We start from the raw sequence: 25,968 nt of genomic DNA, 5'->3' as shown, positions 1-25,968 counted from the left end.
AACACCGTCTATTGTCCCACCAACTGATCAGTGGGTTCATGCCGCACAGAAATCGAGACTTGAGAAGGACGCTGTAGGAGAGAGTCCAGCATAGTAGAAATCATCTAAGCTGACAAGGACCCAGAAAAGGAGGATGCTGAGGAAGAAGGTAATGGAATTGAAAATACAGACTGAAGTAGAGAAGAAACAGAATGTTGGTCTAATGGTAAAGTACCCAGTAGAAGGTAAGGTTGGGAAAGACCACAAGAAGTTGGAGAATGGATAGGCCTCGTCAACGGAGTTTTTTGATGAGCTTTCTTTCAGAAGGCTTGGTTCCGGAAGAAGACCTGATGGGGGAAGACTTGAAGGTTGGTGAATCAAGCAGTTAGACCCAGATTAAAGAATAAAGAAAATGAGCCAAAGTTTCAAGTTCTATTAGGTAACTTACCGAATAAGGTGGATTGCAAGATGATCCTGACTTTGCCAAGAGAGTTCATGGCAAAAATCAATCAGAATGAATCTTTGGAAAGGGATGTGGTGGATACTCAGTAAGCTTGCCATAAAGTAGTGATGCCAAAAGTTCCTTGAGGAGGTTATCTTAAGAAGGTTCTTCTCATTATCACTGACAGTCTAACCAAGGAACTATTTATTGGAGCTTACCTGTTATCCAGGTCTGTTATTAGGGAAAGGACGGAAGTCGGGGTGGCTGCACTGCGCTTTATATCTTAAGCAGTGTGCTTCTTTCCTTCAGAATGGATCGGTCAAGCTCTTCTTATCTTTCCCAACTCGAAAGCCAGCCAAGCCACTATTCAAAAAGTCTTAGTTAAAGCAAGGAGGCACGGATCAGGGAATGGAAAAGCCTTTGGATAAATGAATTTAGGTATCGAAGTTTGACTGTTTGACACTCTATCTTTCAATGGCGCTATCACTTTGGAGCGATAGCCGGAACTAATGACTGGTATTATGAAGCGAAACCTTGGATTCTACATAGCCTTTAAGTTAACAAAGGAGGAAAGGCTTGCCTAGATCTCGTATTCCATCTGCCAAAGACGCTTTCTTTCTTTTTACTACGCAAGCAAGCCGGAGAGTGAGGAAAGCAGAAGTGGGACAGGAATAAACCAGTAGCAAGAAAAAGGGTACCAAGCATTCCGGGCATTTCTCTTATTAAAGGAATCGGTGAGTGAAGACGAGATCGGATCTTTAAAGCTGAAGTCTTTTTCTTCATCAAGAGTGAGAGATCTGTCTAAGAACAATAGAAGAGGGATATACCATCGAATCAGATCTTAAAGAACTCTTGGTCTTCGTCTACACCTAGGACATAGATTCTATGTGCCCCAATGGATTGTGACAAGTCCTTACTACTAGCACTGACTTCCTCTTTGATTACTTTACTTCGCCCAGTTTCCTACTTTTGGTTGGAGCCGCCTCGAACTCCCTGCAGCCCTAAGAGGAAGGAGTTGTCCATGGGATGGACAACAAAGTGTATCGATCCTCTCCGACCTCTTCTCTTTTTAGTGGGTGAGAAGCTCTATAGTCCAGGTGCACGAGGGCCCGAGCTCCCCGTCCCATCCAATCCTCCATTTGATCAAAGACCGCCATGATCCTTAGAATCTCGACCTTGACCTCGAATAGGTCTTTTGCCTCTATTTCGGTCAGGTACATGATCCCGATAGGAGGAGTATAGGAGTATTTGGCTAGGAGCCTTCGCTGGATAGACTGAACGGAATCCCCCCTATCACTTCATCCAGTTGATACGGATAGGGGACCACTCGTGGGGGCTGATTTGGTGGACCAGCTTCGTTCGCTCGGGGAGCTACTTGAATAGCAGGCGGCACATGTCCTGGTTCTGGTTCTGGCTGATCCACCAACATGCCCGTCTCCGTAGATTTTTCCCATGATTCCAAGAGGACATCAATCCCAAAATGATCCTCTTCAAACTCAGCCCCGCTTGCTTGCCCAGAAGGGCCCGGAAGAGGAAATGATCCCCCGACACTTAAAATCAAAATCCCAGAGAGAAGTTGAGAACACAAAATCCCTAAATGGGATAACAAATAGTTCCTTAGAAAAAATATAAATAAAGCAGCTAAATTCAGTCTTCGAGACCCCATAACATATGAAAGTCGTGGAGTGCATAAGCCCCTTTAGAGATAGGGGCGACTTTCTTGTGGTAGTAATTGCGAATGAGCAAGTAGGGGGCGGCAGGTAGAACCCTATTTCGCCCAAGTTGTTTCGGAATCGGAAAAAGAAGTGTTTTTTCACACAGCTTGCTCATAGTGCAGGTCCCACTTGTATATCGTATTTGGCCGAAGAAGCATCGGAAAGGTTGGAGTTCTTACCTTCTTGGGACTCCATGGACCAAGATCTGCTTTTATTATATGGTCAATAACGCCCTAGCGGGCAGCGATTTCATAAAAATAGTTGTGAAACTGAAACGACGTTCAGGTTTTCTGTATACTATTTTGTATTTAAAACAGTGTACAGTTTCCCTTTAGCGTTATTACGCTGGGTGTTATTCTAAGAATGACACCATGTCTGTTCCAGTTTCATTGACCCGATATGGAATTTCCAAGATCATACCTGCGGTATTACGAAAACACGTAAGGGCAAAGCCTGATCATGGTGATTATTTGGTCAGGATATATCTATCTTGGTTTGGATTATCAAAATAGATTGCAGTGGCTCCTAAAGTGAAGAAAGTCACTTTCCAATCAATTACGACTCCTTACTCAGATATTGATAGTGTCCGTGAAGTTCTTGGAGAAATAAAAACTTCTTGAAAGAAGCTTCGACCAATGTATCTTCCACATCTCCAATCCATGCCTCTTGAAAAGGGTATGAATTGGAAACCTACTTGGAAAAGTACTCCATTACTCGACAACTTTGTTCGCCGGTTTCAATATTCGGTGGATGATGTTGTAGACGGAGCAGCGGCTAAATATGTTAAAGAACACAATATCTTTGTGAACTTAAAGCATGAGATAGCAGCGTTCATCTTTAATGTGAATAAAATTCATTCCATTCAAGATGGGTTCTTTTCCCCTGGTATTCTTTGGTCTCAAAGGGTTTTATACCCATTTGATTCTAATAATACCTGGTTTGCTAATGAATCTCTTGCAATTGGGTCGCTGCGATTAAGGGTTGAATGTCTAATTGTCCAGGCGGTAATGATAGTATCTTGTACTTGAACCGGTGGCTCACTTTTCTCTTGAAAATTCACTATAAGCGTGGATAAGTTTCCAAGATTTTAATTGGAAAAAATCAAGCCAATCACGACTTTTTATGATGGCTTCCAACTAGTGGGATCCATCTACTAAAATATTTTATCGTCCTCTACGATTAAATGATTCCGTCATACTAGCTCTCGCTTTTATTTCATATCCTCCAACAGAGAATCATCCTGTCATTACGATTTATGGTACAAATATTCTTTCATCTAAAAATGAAAGAGACATTCAGGTATCATTTTGTTTTCATCTCCTCACAAAAAAAATCTGATGACTTATATTTTCTATGTATGTACAGATGTTGAAACTCTCTGATAAGGATGAACAAGATGTCACATATTTTCATATGCTTCAGCCACATACTGAGGCCAGGGATTTGATCGGTTGTTTTGATCACCAACCTTATTTGAAGGTGTGGTCAAGTCACTTCTTCGCTTTCGCTCATAAGTTAATCATATATTATATACAAGCAATTTGTAAAACTCAAACTTTGAAATGAACTAAGATATATAGATTAAATGAATCAGGTGGAAGACATGTTTGGATCTGGCAAAGACTCTTTGTGAGTGATATACAACTGAAAAAATGTTGGACCCCTTTTTTCGCTCCGGATGAAGGATTTTTTCTATTGAAGTGACGTATTGATTAAATGATTTTTTATTTGTTCAGAGCCGCCACTGGAAATTGAGTTGTAGTGTTCGAAGTCACCTATTTGTTTAATCCATAATGAAAAGGAAATGACTCGTTATTTGATTTGCGAACTAGAAATTTGGGTAAGAAATTCTCTTGATCGAGGGGAAAGTATTAGGCATCCCTCGAGTCCCGTGGTTCTAACACACTCGCTGTTATTGACTTAGAGCCCGTTTGGATGGGCTTTAAAAAAGCAACTTTTAAAAATAGTTTGAAAGTGCTGAAATTTATTTTTAAAATAAGTAGTTATGTGTTTGGATAAAAGTGTTTCAGTTGAAAAAAAGTTGTTGATGTGTTTGTCAAATAAGTGCTCGTATACTTTTTTTTTATCAAAATGTCTGAAATACCATTAAAATTGTAAACGTGATAAAAGTTGATTAATTTAAGGTTTTTATACTTAAAAAAATTTAAAAAAAATTAATTTAATTTTACATCCATAAGTTATAATATTTCCTATTATTCACATATTTCTTTATCATCACAATTTTTTTAGAACAACAACAACAACAACAACAATGATAAAAAAAATAATAATTAAAAAAATAAAAATAAAAATAATAATAATGATAATAAAATAAATAATTATAATGATAATAATAATAATAGTAATAATAATAATAATAATAAATAATAATAACAAAAATATTAATATTAATATTAATATTATTATGGTTAATTATAGTAATAATAATAATAATAAAAAAAGAATTAAGGGCAAAAAGGTAACATACTTGGTCAACATAAAATGACTATTAAGTTGGGGAAAAAAAAACACCCCTCACCTACCTTTTAGCTTTTGACTTAAATAAGTCATTTTTAACTTAAATAAGTCACTTTGATAATTGTCAAAAACTGACTTTTAAATCAGTTTGATCAGCTTTTAAGCCCATTCAAACATGCTCTTATAATTAACTTAAAAATTTTTTGATATAATATTTTCAGGCAATGGGTTGTTCGCATTTATATTTATTTTTGAACTTTTATTTGATTTCAATTTAGATGTGTAACTGCATTCTTGATTTTGGCATTTGGAGACATAACTGTCTTATCTTCATCACACTTCATCACCGCATCCTTGAGTTTATTTTAATGTTTGAAAATAAAGATGTGTAATCACATTCTTAGTTGAGACTAACATTTTTTAACAGGTCGTATAACTCATCTACTCATTAAAAAATATTTATTTTTTCCTTTATACATTAAATCAAACAAAGTAAAATAAATCTAAATGTTGAGGATTCAATATATAATTCTTACATCCCTTCTATATCCTTTTATTTTATATTAATAATATTAATTTATTTTTAAAGAAATTAGCCTAACTATTTCTACTTTATCATTATTATCTGAATGAAGACAAGAACAATGCTATGACCCGTTCATTTTAAGAGATCACAATCAACAAATAAAAATAAATAAATAATTATCGATCTAAGTTATCTTTATTCATGAAATAGAAATATAATAACTAACAGATTAATCATTTCAATTCATGAATAAAATATAAGAAAATTTATCATAAATTACGTCAAATTTCATGATTAAATTAAAAAGAAAACACAAAGTAGAATCTTAAATAAAGAAAATAAGTACCGCAAAATTTTGATCAACCTTAATTAGAACACCCGCGATTTTTTTTGCAAATTGCATGTAATGGTGTATGTGTTGTATTTATATGAAAGAAATGAGAAATAAAAAAATATGGATGAGTTGATGTATTTTTGAAAGAAAATAAAAGAGATGTGAAAGTTTTTTTTGTTTGTTTGCTCGTGTTTTTTTGTTGTGCCAAATCTGTGTGGAGATTGTGTGTATTGTTGTGTTTTTGTGTATTGTATTTTATTTTATTTTGGTAGTGTGTGCATTGTATAGGGGAAAGTGGGGATGTGTTGTTAATGTTAATATTGTGTGGTACGTGTTTGTAGTTGAGGGGAGTGGGTTGTGTGGGGTAGTGGAGAATGGGTTATGGGGTAGTTTTAGGTTTTTATTTTTATTTTTCATAATTATAATATAATATAATATTTAAATACTTTTAAACCAATAAAAAATTGAGTAGCTAATATAAATTACAAATAAGAAATACTAGCTTATTTATTTAAATTAATTTAGATAAAAATATATATTTTTTATAACTTTTCATTTTTTTTAAACAATCGAAAATAAAACGTACCTTAAAAAGTGATTCTTTTGCTGCTTTTAAATATTTTAAAATAAACTTAATAGAGTAAGATAAAAGTCAAAAATATTTAAATTAGATTTTGAAATATTTAAATGATATAAAAAATTTTAAATTTGGTCAAAAGTTAGTGTCTTCCGTTGTGATTGCTTTTATTTTGAAGTAAGTTTTATAATATGTTCATCGAAGTAAGTTTTATAATATGTTCATCGTGTGAATGAAAGTACTACCTTTTCGAAAATGAATGAAAGTATTACTGTGAATTAATTCCTTTAATTAAACACCAAAATAAAAACATGATAAATGAGACAAAATTGAGATGGATTTAGTTCCAAACAGAGCATTTTCAAAATTTCTCTTCAGTGAATTATTTATTCATTGAAATAGCACAATTCCATCATTATTCATTGAATGTTTTAGACGAGAAAATGAATAATGTTGATGCAAAATTACACTAATATATAAGTGATAAAAAATTGAAGGATTCAGTTTCACAATTCTTTTATCAAAATTGATTTTCGTTCGCTGAAATAGCTCAACTCCAACATTAATTGTTGACTTATGTTCAACTTTTGCATGAATCTGAGACAGAAAAAAGAGGATACAAATAAAAAAACTGAAGGAGAAATGATTTGTTGTTTCAACTTTTTTTTTTATATATATCTAAAAGAACAGATCTGAAAAACATAGTTGGATTAAGAGAAAATGAGGGATAATGATGGAACTGTTATAAATCTATTGAATTGTGTGGATTGTCCTTTAGATTTACTCAAGACTTAATTGTATTCATGTATACATGTTTCCAAGGTGATAAGAATCATTTGGATAACTATGTACCTACTAATTGGACATTTATCATGGGGGCTTTTGGGGTGATATCTCAACTCTATAAATAGAGATATCATTCACCTTTTGTAATACATACTTGAATAAGAAAATTATCTCCTCTATCTTATACTTCTTGTCTTTTTCTTCTTATATTCTGAGCTTTCTTTACAACACGTTATCAGCACGAAGTTGCTACTTGCAAAGGTATTATATAAATAATTTTATTTGATTCACATATTCTCTCATAATTTCATTATGTCGAATTTATCCAAACTTGAGTTTGTGGCATTAGATATTTCTGGAAAGAATTATCTTTCATGGGTACTCGATGCTGAGATTCACTTGGCTGCTGAAGGTCTTGATGCCACTATTACTCAGGGAAATGAAGCATCGAGTCAAGATAAGGCGAAAGCTATGATTTTCCTTCGTCATCATCTTGATGAGGGCCTGAAGATTGAATATCTGACGGTGAAAGATCCACTTGAATTGTGGACTGATTTAAAGGGGAGATATGACCACCTAAAGGCAACAGTGTTGCCAAGAGCTCGTTATGAGTGGATGCATTTACGGTTTCAAGATTTTAAGACCGTAATTGAATACAACTCTGCTGTATTCAGGATAACCTCCCAGTTAAAATTATGTGGGGAGACTATAAAAGATGAGGACATGTTGGAAAAGACACTTACTACTTTCCATGCCTCAAATGTGATATTGCAGCAGCAATATCGTGAAAAGGGTTTTCAGAAATATTCTGAACTAATTTCATGTCTTTTGGTGGCTGAGCAACATAATGCTCTTTTAATGAAAAATCATGAAGTTCGTCCCACTGGAGCTGCTCCATTACCGGAGGCAAATGTGGTGGAAGCACGTGATCAATCTAAAGTAAAAAGAGATGATCATCGGGGATATAATAATGCACGGGGACGTGGCAAAGATAAAAGACGATACACTAATCGTCAAGGTGGTGGTCATAATAAAAGGGAGAACAACACGAGTTCTCAAAATAACCCCTCAAAAAGTAATTGTCGTCGATGTGGCATGAAAGGCCATTGGAAGAATGAATGTCGCACACATGAACATTTTGTAAGGCTCTATCAAAATTCCTTTAAAAAGAAAGGAAATAAAAGTGGTGCTTCCTCTTCCAATGCTCGAGCTGAGTCACATATGACTCTTAAAGATGATGATAAGTCGGGAACATCTCAGAAATATGATAAGGATGTTGAAGCAAATTTGGCTTTAAAGGATGATGTTTTTGATGGCCTTGGTGACATTACTCATATGGAAGTTGATGACTTCTTTGGAGATCGAAACTGATTTTGATCTTTTAGCTGGGGAATGAAGTCTGTTAATATTTTACTTATGTATTTTTAATTATCATGTTATTTATGTTGAAGTATTTAAATTTCCGTTGTTAATTTTGTTTCTTCCTTCTTTTAATGTATTTTATTTTAATGAAAATTAATAGAAATCCCCAGTTGTCAGTTGGATTCAAGATGAGTAATGGAGATGTATGCCTTCTTGATAGTGCTACAACGCATACAATATTAAAAGAAAAGAAATACTTTTCTAATTTGGTTATGAAAATGGCATATGTCAACACAATATCAGGTAGTACAAAATTAATTGAGGGCTCTGTAAGAGCGACCTTATTACTACCTGGAGGGACAATATTAAGCATTGATAATGCATTATATTGTAGTAAGTCTCAAAGAAACTTATTAAGTTTCAAAGTTATTCGCCAAAATGGCTATCATGTTGAGACGGCTAATGAAGGAAAGGTTGAATACCTTTACATTACTACAATTAATGTTGAGAAGAAAATTGTGCATGAAAAATTACCTGCATTTTCTTCTGGGTTGTACTATACAAGTATAAGTACAGTTGAATCATATGCCGTAGTAAACAAAAGGTTTACTAATTTTAATGATTTTATCATTTGGCATGACCGGTTGGGCCATCCTGGATTTAATATGATGCGCAAAATCATTGAGAATTCACATGGACACACCTTAAAGAGCCCAAATATCCTTCAATCAAAGGAATTCTCTTGTGCTGCTTGTTCTCAAGGAAAGTTGATCATTAAACCATCAACAGTTAAGGTTGGAATTGAATCCCCTGCGTTTCTGGAATGTATACAGGGTGATATATGTGGACCAATTCAACCTGCATGTGGACCCTTTAAATATTATATGGTCTTGATAGATGCTTCTACAAGATGGTCACATGTGTGTTTATTATCAACTCGCAACATGGCTTTTGCGAGATTGCTGGCTCAAATAATAAGATTGAAAGAACAATTTCCAGATTATACAATAAAGACAATCCGTCTAGATAATGCTGGTGAATTTACATCTTAGGCATTTAATGATTATTGTATGTCTACTGGTATAACTGTTGAACATCCAGTTGCGCATGTTCACACTCAAAACGGTCTAGCAGAATCATTCATTAAACGTCTGCAATTGATAGCTAGACCATTACTAATGAGAACAAAGTTATCTGTGTCTATGTGGGGGCATGCTATTTTGCATGCAGCAACACTTGTGCGCATAAGGCCAACCAATTATCATGAATTCTCCCCATTACAATTGACTTTTGGTCAAGAGCCAAACATTTCCCATCTTAGAGTTTTTGGATGTGCGGTGTATGTCCCAATTGCTCCACCACAACGCACAAAGATGGGGCCGCAAAGAAGGTTGGGGATATATGTTGGGTATGAATCTCCTTCAATCATAAATATTTGGAGCCTATGACTGGAGATTTATTTAAGGCAAGATTTGCTGATTGTCATTTTGATGAATCAGTATACCCAACATTAGGGGGAGACCATAAGTCATTGGGAAAAAAGATAGATTGGAATTCATCATCTCTATCTCATCTGGATCCTCGAACAAACCAATGTGAGCAAGAAGTTCAAAGAATAATTTATTTGCAGAACATTGCAAATCAGCTCCCAGATGCATTTACGAATCTTCCAAGGATTACTAAATCGCATATTCCAGCTGTTAATGCTCCAGTTCGAGTTGATATCCCGACGGGACAAATTGTTAAGGCAAATGAGTCTAGACCACATTTGAAGCGTGGTAGACCAATTGGTTCCAAGGATAAAAATCCTCGAAAGATAAAAGGAATAAATGATCAAGATGATCATGGGTTGAAAGAAATTTCTCAAGATGAGACCCAAGTCATAACACATGATGATGAGGAGGTTCGAACTTCTGAAAATAATGAAATTTCAATGAATTATGTCTCGACGAGAAAGTTGTGGAACCGAAATAATGTTGTGATTGACAACATATTGGCCAAAATGGAAGGATGCAATTCAAGCTGAATTGGCTTCACTAGAAAAACGTGAAGTTTTTCGACCAATAATCCGAACACCTGAAGGTATCAAGCCAGTGGGGTACAAATGGGTTTTTGTACGAAAAAGAAATGAGAAAGGTGAAGTCATGAGATATAAGGCCCGACTCGTTGCTCAAGGTTTTTCTCAAAGACCTGGCATTGATTATATGGAGACATATTCTCCAGTGGTAGATGCAATCACCTTTAGATATCTCATAAATCTGGCAGTTCATGAAAAACTTGAAATGCGTCTAATGGACGTTGTCACAGCCTATCTATATGGCTCATTGGACCACAACATTTTCATGAAAATTCGTGAAGCATTTAAAGTGCCTGAAACATACAAAGATTCAAGAGAAACTTGTTCAATAAAGTTTCAGAAATCTCTGTATGGACTGAAACAATCAGGAAGGATGTGGTACAATCGTTTGAGTGAATATTTGTTAAAGAAAGGGTACAAAAATGACCCGATTTGTCCCTGCATTTTCATTAAACGGTTGGGGTTTGAATTTGTAATAATAGCTGTGTATGTTGATGATTTGAACATCATTGGAACTCGTAAAGAGCTTTTAGAAGCTGTTGAGTGTCTGAAAAGAGAATTTGAAATGAAAGATCTCGGCAAGACAAAAATTTTTCTTGGTCTACAGATTGAGAATTTGTCAAATGGAATACTTGTTCATCAATCAACGTACACAGAAAAGATACTAAAGCGTTTTTACATGGATAACTCACATCAATTGAGTACTCCAATGGTGGTAAGATCTCTTGACATCAATACAGATCCATTTCGACCTCAAGAGAATGATGAAGAGCTTCTTGGTGATGAAACTCCTTATCTTAGTGCGATCGGGGCACTAATGTACCTTGCTAACAATACTCGACCAGATATCTGTTTTGCAGTAAGTCTACTGGCAAGATTCAGTTCCTCCCCAACAAAAAGACATTGGAATGGTGTTAAACACATACTTCGATATCTTCGAGGGACCATGGACATGGGTTTATTCTATTCCAATGAATCTAAATCAGAACTGATTGGTTACGCAGATGCAGGGTATTTATCAGATCCGCATAAAGCTTGATCACAAACAGGCTATTTGTTTACATGTGGAGACACGGCAATATCTTGGCGATCAATGAAGCAAACATTGGTAGTTCTTCAAATCATGCAGAAATAATAGACATCCATGAAGCAAGTCGAGAGTGCGTCTGGTTGAGATCAATGACCCATCATATTCAGAAAATGTGTGGTTTTTCTTTGAAAAAGAATATACCAACCACAATGTACGAAGATAATGCTGCATGTATAGCTCAATTGAAAGGAGGATACATCAAAGGAGACCGGACAAAGCATATCTCACCAAAGTTCTTTTTCACGCATGATCTTCAATAAAATGGTGAGATAGAAGTTCAACAAATTCGTTCAAGTGATAATCTTGCTGATTTATTCACTAAGGCATTGCCAACATCAACATTTGAGAAGTTGAGATACAAGATTGGAATGCGCCGTCTCCGAGATATCAAGTAAAGTTTTCATAGGGGGAGCGAAATACGCGTTGTACTCTTTTCCTTAACTATGGTTTTGTCCCAAGTTGGGTTTTCCTGGTAAGGTTTTTAATGAGGCAACATTCAAAGCGTATTATGAGATATGTGTACTCTTTTTCCTTCACTAGGCTTTTTCCCACTGGGTTTTTCCTAGTAAGGTTTTAACGAGACACATAATCTATGGACATCCAAGGGGGAGTGTTATAAATCTATTGAATTGTGTGGATTGTCCTTTAGATTTACTCAAGACTTAATTGTATTCATGTATACATGTTCCCAAGGTGATAAGAATCATTTGGATAACTATGTACCTACTAATTGGACATTTATCATGGGGGCTTTTGGGGTGATATCTCAACTCTATAAATAGAGATATCATTCACCTTTTGTAATACATACTTGAATAAGAAAATTATCTCCTCTATCTTATACTTCTTGTCTTTTTCTTCTTATATTCTGAGCTTTCTTTACAACAGGAACGACGATGAAGGATGTACGACGACATTTTGAAAAAAGAAGTTGAATCGATGGTAGGTTGACAATAATACCCTAGAAATATAGAAGATTATAAATAAATTATTGAAAATGTGTTTCAAACCTAGAATTAACAAATTTATGATACAACACAATTTTTCTTACTATTTTCTATATATCTCAATTTATGTGACACATTTCAAAAAATTCTAACAAGTTTGTCTTTAATCATAAATTTTTCACAAATCTTTTTAATATTTTGGATTGTCAACTATTAATGTGAATAAGGGGTGCCAAATGGGAAGGTTGAGTTGAAATTGGAGATATTAAAATGTGTTGATATAGAAATTGAGTTGGGTCTTGACCCGCCCAAGTTTATTGTGGGCCCAAATGAATTGAATCATGACCCGCTTAATCTCAATAATTTTAACACATTGTTATTTAACTTCTATAGCCACAATTTTGAATTTCATCTCAAGAAGTTTTTTTTTATAAAAAAAGTTACAAATGGATAGAAATCACAAAACATATAAAATAGATAGTAATTCATATACTTAATAGTAACATATATATTATATAATACCTCTAAAATCTTCCTAATGTATATTAGTATCTGAGGTACATATTAATGTATTCGAGCTAGTATTAAATGTATCCGGCTACATATTATGTATCCGATTTATTTTATAATGTATCCGAGTTAACTTTTAATGTATGTGAGTTACATATTATGTATTCGGTTTATGTTATAATGTATCCCAGATATTTTTTAATGTATTTTGAAGGTATAAATTTTAAGAGATTATTGTAATTAGAAAAAAAAAATAGGAATAAGATGTAATTTACTTTTAAAACTATGAGATTATTGTAAACTATACATTATTATATCAATGCAAATAAAGAGTATTAAAATAACTTGAAATTAGACATTAAATTGGACTCAAATTGAAGATTCTCTTAAAATGGGTGTAGGCTTAAATAGATTGAGATGGAACCCACTTCAAACTATTTTGACTCCAATCCATATAGTTCAGGCCGAATTATCTATATTTGTGCTCATTTGACAACCTATAATTATGACTTACGTTTTATAAAATTTACAAATATATAAATTTTATTTTAAGAAATTAAAGATTTCATCGGTAAATTTATGATAAAATTTTAACCGGGTGGGGCATGGATAAGTTGGACCAGATGAAAGTAGTACATTGGTAAATTAAAGTGACTCCAAAATTTTGCTATAAAACCGCCTCCAAAGAAAGAAGTAGCTATAACGTGCATGCATTTTGAATAAAATAGTAATATGTTTGAATCACTAATTCACTATGAATAATATTTAGAAACCCAAGCAAAATAATCTCATGAAAACGTGTATTTTCTCTTGCGTAAGGCACAAATATTATTAAATTTCATAAATAATATACCATAATATATAATGATCGAAAGCACAAATGGTGAATTAAGGTACAAATATTATTGAAGTTCATAAATCATATACCATAATATATATAATAATAGAAAGCACAAATGGTGAATTAAGGCACAAATATTATTAAAGTTCATAAATCATATACCATAATATATATTATATATAATAATAGAAAGCAGAAATGGTGAATTAAGGTGCTTAGACTTATACCCCGTATCTTAGCCACATGGGTGAATATATAAATATATTTCCTCCACTTCCGCAGCGTTACGTGCTATCATTTTTATTTTTCATTTTCTGGCCACGTTCAACAACTCCTATGCTCAACATAATGCTCTTCTAGTCTAGAGAATAAATATGAATTGGCCAGCAAAGATATATATTTTTTCTCTTAAAGAATGACAAAAGTCTCACATTGGTGGTTAATGAGCTGGGTGGACTCCTTATAAGGCTTGGACAATACTCCTCCTTTTGATCTAGCTTTTGAAATTTGAGTTGGGCTTAAAGACCTAATTTCAACATTATCTTTCGACCTGTAGTGTGCAATTAGGCCAGCCATTTAGGTCCCAAAATTTTGGGAGCCTCATTATTTTATTTTATTGACTTTCTGATAATTCAATTTTGAGACCAACGGTTCAAACTTAAAATTTCTAATTAAAAAAAGACGAAGCACAAATTTTACTTCTTCATTTTTTTTTTATAAATTTTTCTAGGTCATTTGGGGTGTTACAAATCAGGAAGAAAGTTACAAGAAGACTTGACCATAGCCTCTGATTAAAACATAAAACCTCTTATTACAAATCATTTTAGACCATTAATTTTATTCAGCGGCCCGTTACTTATGAAAGTTCAAATATCTATGTAAATTATAGTATTTGATTTAGATACATAGGTGTGTTAAATGCATATAGACACACGTAAATTAGAAGACATATCTAGGATCCCCTTGATTTTGCATGTGACTTTAATTGTGGCTGCTACCGTCTGTGACGGCGAGATAATTTGATACCCCACATTTCACAACTCATTTTTTGTGTATCTTACACTAATTTTATTCTCACAATCAGATAATACAACACATTGCCAAATTCATTTCTCTCTCTCTCTCTATATATATATATATTCACGTCTTTTTCTCTATTTCCTACACATTCAAATAAAATGGAGATGTCTATTTGCAAAACCTTGCTATTTCCCCTTTTAACAATTGCTTTATTCATCTCACTACCACAAACATCCAGAGCTGCTACTAATGAAGCCTACACAAACTTCGTCAAAACTAAATGCAACGTCACCACATACATTTCCCTTTGCGAAAAAACACTAATTCCGTATGCGTCTTCAGTGAAAACCAACTCCACAAGGCTATGCAAAGCAGCTCTTGATGTAACCATAAAAGCCTCAAAAAACGCCTCTAGCACTGTCTCAACACTGAGAAAACAAAAGGGAATAACCCGAATTGAAGCATCCATAATTAAAGACTGCATAGAAGATGTGAAGGATGCAGTGTACGAACTAAAGCAGGCTGTTGAAGCAATGAAACATTTAGGTGATAAAGATAAGGCATTTCAGTTGTCTAATGCTAAAACGTATGCGAGTGCAGTAATAACAGACGCCGATTCGTGTACCGAGGGGTTTTCTGGACGGGAGGTAAATCCAACTGTCAAGGAAATGATAAATAGCAGCATGGCAAATATTACCAAACTTGCCAGCAACGCCTTGGCGCTCATTAACCATCTTTATTGAACCTATTTTATTTAAATGTGTATTCAGATTCATTCAGACGTCTAAATTTTAATAAATAAGGCATAAGATGGGCTATTGTGTGATGATGGAGTATGATCTTATAATCAAATTGACTTCTGAATGCCCACCAGACATGTCGAACGGGAATCTTAATTATCTCATGCTTTCGGAAACTCACAGAAAATAATAATTAAGATTGAAATTAATATGAATTTATGGATCTTGAACTTTTATTTAATTTGGGTTTGAAGCTTGATCTTGAGTCTTTGTGTTGATTTCTGAAACTTGTAAACAAATATACTTGAATGCTTGTAGATAAAGTTATGGTGTTTGATCCATCAACAAGAATTTTGGTCATTTTCTAAGTTATGAAGAGCTCGATTCATCGTAGTATTTAGGATGAAAGAGTTTAGATGAGGACAAGTACATTTTTCAGCCAATATATAAAATTAACTGAGATGATGATATTTGATTGATCGAAAATATAATACGTTGCAAAGACACATTTTCATTGGTTTTTGTTTGATTTAGTATCATATGTCACCTTGAGCACGTAGCATATCGTATTGACTCTTTCACTTGACTTGATTTTTTTATGTCATGTCATTATTTGACTAGCACCAATTTAGGCCTATGGAATAAGATGACATTTCAGACTTTGCATAATGAACTTATCATTTGTAGCTGATTAAATAGTACTTTAATTAAAATTTTATGGACTAATTTGATAAAATTTAAACGTCCACAGCTTTTGTGTAGTGTATCAATGAATAAGTATATCCTGATTTGAGATCCATTAAATGGATTAATTTATCGTAAACTAACTTTATTATATATATATATATATATATATATATATATATATATATATATATATATATATATATATATATATATCCGTTTCACATGTGTTTAATGATATATACATATATGATATGTACAATTTTCTAAAAAGCCATACCAGGCTTGCCAATTTTTATTGAAAGGGTGTTTGGTTAATCTTATAATTTCATCAAATTTACTTAATTCTAAGTATTAATTGATTTCTTTTCATTTTTGTAAACATCAAAAAATGTTTATAAGTTGAAATCAAAGAGGAATAACTTTTGTGATTAATACTCCCTTGTCCCTATTTACTGTCCATATTTTCCTTTTTAGTTATCTCTACTTACTTATTCATTTTGACAAATTATGAAAGGACAAATATTTTTTCCCTGTTATACCTCCACTTAAACTTCTTGAAAAAATTTAAGTTTTAATTCATTCTTTTTGAAACCATAATTAATAAGGATAAAATTGTAACTTATTATTGTTATCTTAATATGTGTGTTATTTTAACGTGGACAATTAAATAGGAATAGAGGGAATACTATTACTATAAAGTTTTCTTTGCTTGTGTGTCAAAATCTTAAATAAGAGAAGGTGAAGAAGGAACCTAGGACCACCAACAAATGTGGTGTAGCATATGAGACCGTTCTTTTGATTTAATGATATTAAATTTGAGTTTGGATACGAACATATTCTTGGTAATAGCGTTTCTCTCAAAAGAGACCTTATATAGAGCTCTAATACGAATATTTGATATCAAGTATGATAGAATAAAATAAATAAAATGAAATGACCCTACAAAATAAGAGGCCAACTGGCATAGATTTTTATATACTCCCTTTTCTATTTCATGTTTGATTTAACACACTGTTTTAAATAATAAATCAAATAATATTTTTTTATTATACTATTCTTAGTTATTATAAGTCATAAAACATTGATAACAAGGTAAAATAAATACAAAATATAAACCTTTTTTAATTTAAAAATTAAATTAAAAAAATTATTTTAAATATAATAAACCAGTCAAAATAAGGAGTACGTACGTAACAAATGTATATCCTGATTTGCAGTCAATTTCCCTATATGGTCATCCAGGTTTAAGGAATTGCCTAGAAATATCATATATGTTTCATTTAGGATCAAAATACCATTCAATTATCACTATTTCCTTCCAAATATATACTTGACACTCCAAGAGTCTCACTCTTTCCTAGTTGGCATGACACGTCATTAAAGTCTTTTTCAAAATAATAAACTAATTTAATTCATTAAACCCATTTAACTAAAATAATGATCATATTATTTTTTAAAAAAGATGTACTAGTTTATTAAAAATAATTTTTCATACTTAAGAATCTTTTATCATAATTAAAATAGTTTTTTAAAAGTTACCATAATGTCATCAATTTTGAATAATTATAAACATATATATTCAAAAAAAAAAAATTGATATATAAAGCACTTATGTATGTCAACTTACATCAATTAATCATATATTATATGTATCATAATATTAAAGGTCAATTAATTAGGTGTTTGAAATTCATATATACTTACGATATCTTCTTTTTAAAAAAATAAAAAATAAAATAGAAAGTAAAAAATATTTATATTAAAAAATAAATTTTGATATTTATTTATCAGTAGTAATCTCATATAATATGTATAGTAGTGAATTAAATAGGCAATTCAATTAATTATTGTATTTTATAAATTTGGGATGAGATAAGAATATATATTGGTGTTTAATTGAATGAGAAGTCAAAATATAATATAATATAATATAATATAATATAATATAATGTAGAATAAAAGATTAAAATAAAATAAAATTTTAAAAAAGTTAATAATAATTTTTTCATATCAACCTTTTTGTTGATCTTACGAATTTATTTGTATATTTTTATGAAAAAAATATCTTAAATTTTCAAATAATTTATTTAGGAATTTTAAAACTTACCAAGTAATAATTGCACACAAAGGTTTTTTTATTGAATTTTGTTTGGTAAGATATGTAAAGAAATTAGATTCTTTTATTTTTTTTACAATCTTCATAAATTTTCATGTAATTTGTATATTCGTTTTGTAGAGACATAAGTTTGATGAATTAAATAGGTCTATTGTTTTTTAAAATGATGATTTATTGACATGACGTATTAAGTAGAATAGAAAGAGACTTTTGATGTATTTATTATTGTTTTTTGAATAAAAAAATATTAAATATATCACTTTCTATTTTTTCAGAAAAAAAAAATATTGTAAGCATTAATTTCAAAATACACAATTAGCATTATTGTAATAGTTGATTGACGTTTAATATTATTGATTCATTATACAATTTATGATTAATTGATGTAAGTTAGCAGTTATTTGTACATCAATATTGTTTTGATTGTATATGTTTATAAGTATTCAAAATTAATGATATTATAATACGTTTTAAAAACCTGTTCTCCAACACATAAAAAAAATTAAAAAGTCTCAAGTATGAAAATATATTCTTAATAAACTAATATATCTTTTTTTAAAAAATATTATGATCATTATGTAACGACCTGTTTAGTCGTTTTGAGCAGCAGATTTTATTTCTGGAAAAACAGGCTGAGACGACGGAACCCACGACGGAACGTCATGGGCACGACGGACCGTCGAGGGTGTCTCGTCCCAAAACACTTAGAAATTCTGAAATTTGGGTGCTGAATCGACTCTCTGAACTCTATGACGGACTTGCAGGACGGACCGTCACAGTCACGACGAATCGTCGTGATCCACCGTTTCAAAACACTTCAACTCTTGAGAATTGAGTGCGGAGTGTCACGTACCGACACGAGAGGAATAAAGATAACGAATCTTGAAAGATGTTAATATATTCAATCTAATGAACCTGATTCCCAAATGAGTATGATGAGGAGGTGTGAGTCCTCATTGATGAGCTTGGTGTTGTAACCAAGGGTTATGGTAATTGTAAATGCTGCATGCTAAGGATATTAGTTGATTTTATGATATTATTTGATATATACTGTTTTCTATTTTGAGTGGGCCGATGATACCTACTCAGTACTTGTGTTTGTACTGACCCCCTACTTTTATGTTTTCTTCTTTGTTATTTGTGGAGTGCAGCAAACGTGCCATCGTCTTCAACTCAATCGCAACTCTAGCCAGTCTTCACTACATCGAATCTTCAGGGTGAGCTAATGTTTCTAGCTTGGACTGGATCTACTTCTTCATGTCTTGATGCCTTGAAGTTCCGGCATGGACTAGCTTTTACTTGTTTTAGCTTTTAGAATACTCTTAGTTTAGTACTTTGATCATAGATGTTCTTGTGATGATGACTTCCAGATTTTGGGGAATAATAGTTAATGAATTGGTTTTATTAAATGAGTTTAAGTCTTCCGCATTACTTTCTGTTGATATTATATTGAAATGTTAAGGTTTAGATTGGTTGGTTCGCTCACATAGGAGGGAAAGTGTGGGTGCCAGTCGCGGCCCCGATTTGGGTCGTGACACATTATTTTAGTTAAATGAGTTTAATGAAATAAATTAACCTAATTTTTTAAAAAAAAAGAATTTAATGTCATATCATGTCAACTAGGAGAGAGTGAAACTTTTAGAGTGTTAGGTATATTTTGAATAAAAATAATAATAATTGAGTGATATTTTGGTCCTAAATAAAACATATATAATAATATTTTAAGGTAATATCAATAAGGGAATTGACTCCCTGATTTGAGATACTTCCCTACTTTATATGGCTCTAATTTCTCGAAAATGCTAATTTAAAAAATTGCTAATATGGATCAAATCTCGATATTAATAGATTGTTTTATTTGTTCACACAAGCTGGAATGAGCTCCACAAAAAAATTAAATAAGGTCTCTTCATTTAAGAAATATATATATGACCCTCTTTATTTAAAAAGAAAATAGTATTGTGTGAGTTAATTGAAATTTCTTTTAAGTCCCTATCAAGAGAGTAGTATTTACCAAAATATATATATATATATAATGAGGAGAAAGAAGGTGGGAAAGGGAAATTAATTTCACCTACTCTCACAATAGGCATGGCAGAGACATCCATTACTCCTCATGTTCTCATCTTTCCTCTCCCTTTACAAAGCACAATAAACTCCAATCTACAATTAGCTGAGCTCTTATGTCTTGCTGGGCTTAGAGTCAGTTTTCTCAACACAAATCACAATCAACAACGTCTCGTTGCTAACTCAAATGTCGAATCTCGTTTCAAACAATATACTGGATTCCAATTCCTTACGATATCCGATGGCCTCCCTGAGGACAACCCGCGATCAGGCGAACAATTCGGAGACATTATCAGCTCCTTGCAGACCATGGCTGAGCCTTATCTTAAACAAATGCTTAGTGGCCTTGTTAAGGAGCCGATCACATGTGTTATACTTGATGGACTGTTTTATTATGGTGTGGATATTGGAAATGAGATGGGAGTTCCAGTTGTTATATTTGACACTATTAGTCCTTCCTGCTTTTGGATTTATCTTTCTCTCCCCAAACTAATTGAGGCTGGAGTTCTTCCCTTCAAAGGTATTTTTAAATCATTTTGTCTCCTTATTGACAATGCCTTGATTGTATTTTCTCTCTTTCTATTTACATCTTGTACTTGTTTAAAATATGTGTTTCTTAACTAATACATAAATAACATTATTCTTCTTATTTTATTTTTAAGAAATAATAACGTAAAAAATTAAAAAATATACTTTCTTCGTTTAATAATATTTGTCTACTATATTAAAAAGGTGTAATAGTCTGATAGACTAAACTAAATAAAACACAATATATTAAATCCCTCTGACTATTGACCATGCTTATGTGACATTATAATAGCTGACTTGGCAAGAGAGTGTGACAACACGCATTTAAGGCGAGTGAGCATCATTTTTTAAATTTTAAATTATTAAATTCATATAATAAAAAAACTTTAAAAAAAAAGAAGAAAAGAATCTATCTTCTTCCCTGCATCACTTTTACAAAAAATAATCAAAAACTACTTCTTCAACCCAATCAATCTATCGCCACCACAATCCCTTCTCTCTTCTTACAGTCCCACCTTTTTCCTCTTCTTTTTCAGCCCGAGATCCCCCCCCTGCCCTTATCCATTTTCTTTTCTTCTCTTTTGATATCTACACCATTAACATACTTATAATAAAAAACTTTTGTTAAAATACATCTCATTCACCATTTTAAAACTTAATTTTTCAAGATCTATTGCTTGAATTTACTTATAAACATATATTTTTTTCAATTTGAAGATTTCTTGATATATTTTTTTATCAAATATAAATAAAATAGAACTGAAAGTATGTGTAAGAGCTAACTATAATCTTTCGCATTTTGTCAATAAGAAAAATTTTGTGTGAGGAAGACGAAAATGGTGATTTTTATTCTTTGGGGTGAAGGGTAGAGGGTGGGGAGGAAGAAGATGAAGTGAGAATATGGGAAATGAGTATAGAAAGAGAAAAAATTGCACCTTTTTAAAAAATATTATTTATTTTTAAATATTTAATTTCTGATGTGTCATTAAAAAATAATAATGATACTGATGGGTCATTAAAAAATAACGTAGAATTTCATGTGTAAATTGAGTGTATTACACTGACACACAAATGATAAGAAAGAAGTTTGAAATATTGTGTTTGAATGAGTTTAAGGGTTCAATTGGCAAAATCAGAAATACAATGGTCCAACTTACAAACGAAGCCAAGTACGAGGGTGTATCAGGTCATTCCACCTATTAAAAAAAAATGTCTAACAATATTTGTTCACTTTATGAAATTCATAAATAATTTTACACTTATTTAATAATTTATTCTTATCATTAATTATAGTCATTTCTCTTTTACATTTTCAAGACACTAATTTATTATATTTAAAACATACTATAATAAAATTTACACTTCTATTTTTATTTTTAAGGATATACCACGTGAATAGTGAACAACTATTATTGAACGGAACTAACTCACGTTCGTTCTTCAAAATAATAAGCAGAGGAATAATGATGATTTCTTTATTAATTTAGCTTTCCACCTTCCCCAGTTTGGCATGCGCCCAAGTAGGGGCATTATTTTAGATATCGACAAAATACTCCATGCTCCTTTTTAGAAAGGAAAAATCAGAAATACTCCATGCTCCTTTTTAGATGTCGAGAAAAATAATTATTTTCTGAACTTTTATTTTTATCGATAATTATTCTGGAATTAAGAGGATGTTAGTAGATTAAAATTTAAAAATTAATTAAAATATATTTTTTAATTAATTTTTTCTTTAAAATTGTGCACAACCTTATCAAACTTTGAAAAAATAGAGTGGAATAGAAATTTGGAACACCACAACTATAAATTTAACTTCATATTTATCGTTGTAGGAAATGACATCGATGCATTGGTAACACATGTACCAGCCATGGAAGGTTTTCTTAGACGACGAGATCTTCCACACTTTTGTCTTTTAGATTATAAAATCGATCAAAATTCTCAAGCTGTTTTTAAGGAAATTGAGCGTATCCCAAAAGCCCATGGACTCATATTAAATTCGTTTGAAGAGTTAGATGGGCCTTTTCTTTATAATATTCGTTCTTACTTTCCTAAAACATATGCAATTGGACCATTGCCATTGAACTTGAAGACTAGACTTGCTGCTAAAGCTACTCCACTATTGTCATCCTCAAATAGCATGTGGGAAGAAGACCATACTTCCATTAAATGGCTCGATGCGCAATCCAAGGGATCTGTAATCTATGTAAGTTTTGGAAGCCTTGTTGTTGTTTCAAGAGATGAGATCATGGAATTTTGGCATGGACTAATGAATAGTAAAGTTAAATTTTTGTGGGTAATGAGGCCTAACATGTTGAAGGGAGATGCATCACATGATCAATTTATGAAGGAACTTGTTGAGGGTTGCAAAGGAATTGGTTACATTGTGAGTTGGGCTCCACAGGAGATGGTACTAGCCCATCCATCGGTTGGTGGGTTTTTAACCCATAGTGGATGGAACTCGACACTGGAAAGTATCATCGAGGGAAAGCCCATGATATGTTGGCCTCAATATGTGGACCAAAGAGTTACAAGTAGACTAGTAAATGAATTTTGGAAGATAGGGTTAGACATGAAAGATATTTGTGATAGATTCGTCGTAGAGAAACTGGTAAAAGATCTTATGGAAACAAAAAAGGATGAGTACACGAAATCAGTTGAGAAATTATCAGAACTTGCAAAATTAAGTGTTGAAGAAGGAGGTTTATCGTATAGTAACCTCGACTGTCTCATCAATGATATCAAAGGGTTAAGTAGAACTGTAGAGAATGGGGAAATGCATAACAACGTGACAAGCTACTAGAGAAAAGAAATGTATATTAGTGTTGTTTTTGCTTTCTTCTTCAACTTGCTAATTTGTTCCCTTCATATCTTATTAATGAAAAATTGGTTTGTAACCTTCTCTCAAAATTTAATAAACATTGGATGTGAAGCCTCAAAATAAAGTTTGTGAAATATTAAGGTTTGTTCGTAACATATCATGGGCTTTTAAAAAAATATTGAATGTTGTCGAGCCAGTATTTAATGTATACGAGCTACATATTATGTATTTGGGTTAATTTTTAATGTATTGGGGCTACATACTAATGTATCTGAGCCATTATTTAATGTATTTGAGCTACTTATCATATATCTGAGCCACTTGTAAGCATCAAGATTTGAATTTTTTTTGTGTTTCTCAGCTGAATTATTCAAAATTTAAGATAGGGAAAAGAGTTAAAAATATCTCTCGACTTTATTTTATTAGTTAAATATACCATTGCTGTTAAAATGAAATTATTTTTATCCTTGTCGTCTACAAACTTTTCACATAGACCTCAATTGAATGGAAAATCCTAAATCAAACAAAAATAACCCTATTTAATTAGATTAACCAAATTAAACCCGACCCATTTATCATTTAACCCACCTATATTTCTCTCAATTGGATGACTTTATAAGTTGAAGCACCTATGCTTCAGTTCTTGATTCCTGCAAATGCCCCAACCTAGGTAAACAAGTCCACGCAGAAGCACTACGAGTTTGTTGAGACTAAGTTGCTTGAGATGTACAGGAAATGTGATTGTTTTGATGATGCAGTTCAACTGTTTGAGAAAATGCGTGACAGAAATTTGTATTCGTGGAACGCTATTATTAATGTTTATTTGAGTAATGAGCTTTTTGAAGAAGTTTTAGGCAGGTGCGGTTTGTGGAGTTGGAATTTTTCTTGTTTCCGGTGGTCTTGAAGATTTGTTGTGGTTATGGTGGGGTTGAATTGGGCAAGCAATTACATGGTACAGTGATTGATATGTAAGGGAAATGTGGGAGTTTGAGCAAAATGTCGAGGAGGGATTGTGTTTCTTGGGCTTTAGTTATCAAAATGTCTTTGAATATTTTTCTTAATGGATAAGCATTGTCTCATAAATTCAATTAATATAAAATAGAAGGAGTGTTTGACATCTATTTAATGATATCAATCCAATTTTATTTTTATAGTAGGTATTGTGAAGAAGTCAATAAAAAGTAAACACAAAAGTAACTTTAATAAGGACTACTTGATCGGTAATAAAATCTTCTCTTATTTTTTAAATTTTTTGTATTATCAAATGGCGCCATGTAAATTCGAGGGAGTTCATTTAAATTTTTATTCGGTATAAAATTATATTATTTATGTGTGGATAAAATTATTTTTATATATAGAGTAGATGTTGAGCTTCATTTGACTTCTACGTGTATTTACTCATTATATTTTAATTTTGTTAATTGAAAATCCTACTACTAATTAATCACACAATAATAAATTTTGCATAATAAAAATGGTTTGATCATTTGTAAGACTTTAGAATATTCAGTAACGAGAAAATAATTACCATAGAAAAGGAGATAAAAAGATAAATATATGAAAACTAATATGATTCTTGATAATCATCGGAATATAAAGGATGCAACAATCAACTTAGATAATATTTAATTTCTTAATTATTACAATGACCGCATATTAAATAAGATAAAAATAATTTACCCAATAAATTATTTTTAAATCCATCAATATATGAAGTTTGTATTTATATATATATATATATATATATAGAAATAGTATGAGGGCTACGAATTTTCTTTATTTAAAAGATGAGAATAATGGGCTTTGGTGAGTGCATTAAGAAAGGCCTTCAACATGTAACATGCTCATTCTGTTTCTCATACTCGAGCTTAATCTTCATAAATTCAGCATCATTATTTGATAGTAGTCCTAAGGGTCTTGTACAGCTCCATTATTTCTCCTCCAACCAAATTATATGTAATTGACTTGTTTTTCAAAAGAACAAGAGAGTAACACACCTTTATTATTTCACACAACTTATTATACAATATTACTCAACCAACACCCCTATTTATAGCAAAGAAGTCATAATTGTAACCAATCAAAAATAATTGCTCCCAATTATTTGTAAGCAGGTGGCTGTGTTAAAAAAAAAAGACATGTGCTTAGGTCCCCAAATTTAAGGGGCCTTACTTTTTATAATAAATTAATAATAGGCTATAAGTTATTTTTTTTAAATAAATATTGAATATTATTTGTAGAAAAAGTAAATATTTCATGAAAAATGATTTTTTATTAGAAGAAATTTGACATATTTTGAGCACAATATCTTATGAAAAATAATTT

General features: G+C 32.0%; 4 protein-coding genes across 4 annotated transcripts; 3 read left to right on the top strand and 1 right to left on the bottom strand.

Annotated features, from left to right (window-relative positions):
- Positions 1 to 1,673: 1,673 nt before the first annotated feature.
- On the bottom strand, positions 1,674 to 2,087 carry LOC109119736 (uncharacterized mitochondrial protein AtMg00670-like). The gene has a single exon (XM_019212657.1). It carries the CDS (start codon positions 2,085 to 2,087, stop codon positions 1,674 to 1,676), a length of 414 nt encoding a protein of 137 aa, XP_019068202.1.
- A 5,062-nt stretch (positions 2,088 to 7,149) lies between these two features.
- LOC101249439 (uncharacterized) lies at positions 7,150 to 8,208 on the top strand. Its single transcript, XM_004235051.3, has one exon. The coding sequence runs from the start codon at positions 7,150 to 7,152 to the stop codon at positions 8,206 to 8,208; it is 1,059 nt and encodes a 352-aa protein (XP_004235099.1).
- A 6,634-nt stretch (positions 8,209 to 14,842) lies between these two features.
- Positions 14,843 to 15,427, top strand: LOC101249997 (pectinesterase inhibitor 4-like). Its single transcript, XM_004235052.3, has one exon. The coding sequence runs from the start codon at positions 14,843 to 14,845 to the stop codon at positions 15,425 to 15,427; it is 585 nt and encodes a 194-aa protein (XP_004235100.3).
- A 4,673-nt stretch (positions 15,428 to 20,100) lies between these two features.
- LOC101250284 (7-deoxyloganetic acid glucosyltransferase-like) lies at positions 20,101 to 23,798 on the top strand. The gene is made up of 2 exons (XM_004235053.5): positions 20,101 to 20,814; positions 22,655 to 23,798. Exons 1-2 carry the CDS (start codon positions 20,319 to 20,321, stop codon positions 23,623 to 23,625), a joined length of 1,467 nt encoding a protein of 488 aa, XP_004235101.1. The 5' UTR covers positions 20,101 to 20,318; the 3' UTR covers positions 23,626 to 23,798.
- The last annotated feature ends 2,170 nt before the right edge of the window (positions 23,799 to 25,968 follow it).

Source organism: Solanum lycopersicum, chromosome 3 (genome assembly GCF_036512215.1).
Source record: "Solanum lycopersicum chromosome 3, SLM_r2.1".
Lineage (NCBI taxonomy): Eukaryota > Viridiplantae > Streptophyta > Magnoliopsida > Solanales > Solanaceae > Solanum > Solanum lycopersicum.
This window is presented reverse-complemented; position numbering and strand designations above follow the sequence as displayed.

Coding starts and splice junctions, on each gene's coding strand:
- LOC109119736 (XM_019212657.1), bottom strand. CDS start 2,087: ATGGGGTCTCGAAGACTGAATTTAGCTGCTTTATTTATATTTTTTCTA.
- LOC101249439 (XM_004235051.3), top strand. CDS start 7,150: ATGTCGAATTTATCCAAACTTGAGTTTGTGGCATTAGATATTTCTGGA.
- LOC101249997 (XM_004235052.3), top strand. CDS start 14,843: ATGGAGATGTCTATTTGCAAAACCTTGCTATTTCCCCTTTTAACAATT.
- LOC101250284 (XM_004235053.5), top strand. CDS start 20,319: ATGGCAGAGACATCCATTACTCCTCATGTTCTCATCTTTCCTCTCCCT. Junction 20,815..22,654: donor TGGAGTTCTTCCCTTCAAAG/GTATTTTTAAAT, acceptor TTATCGTTGTAG/GAAATGACATCGATGCATTG.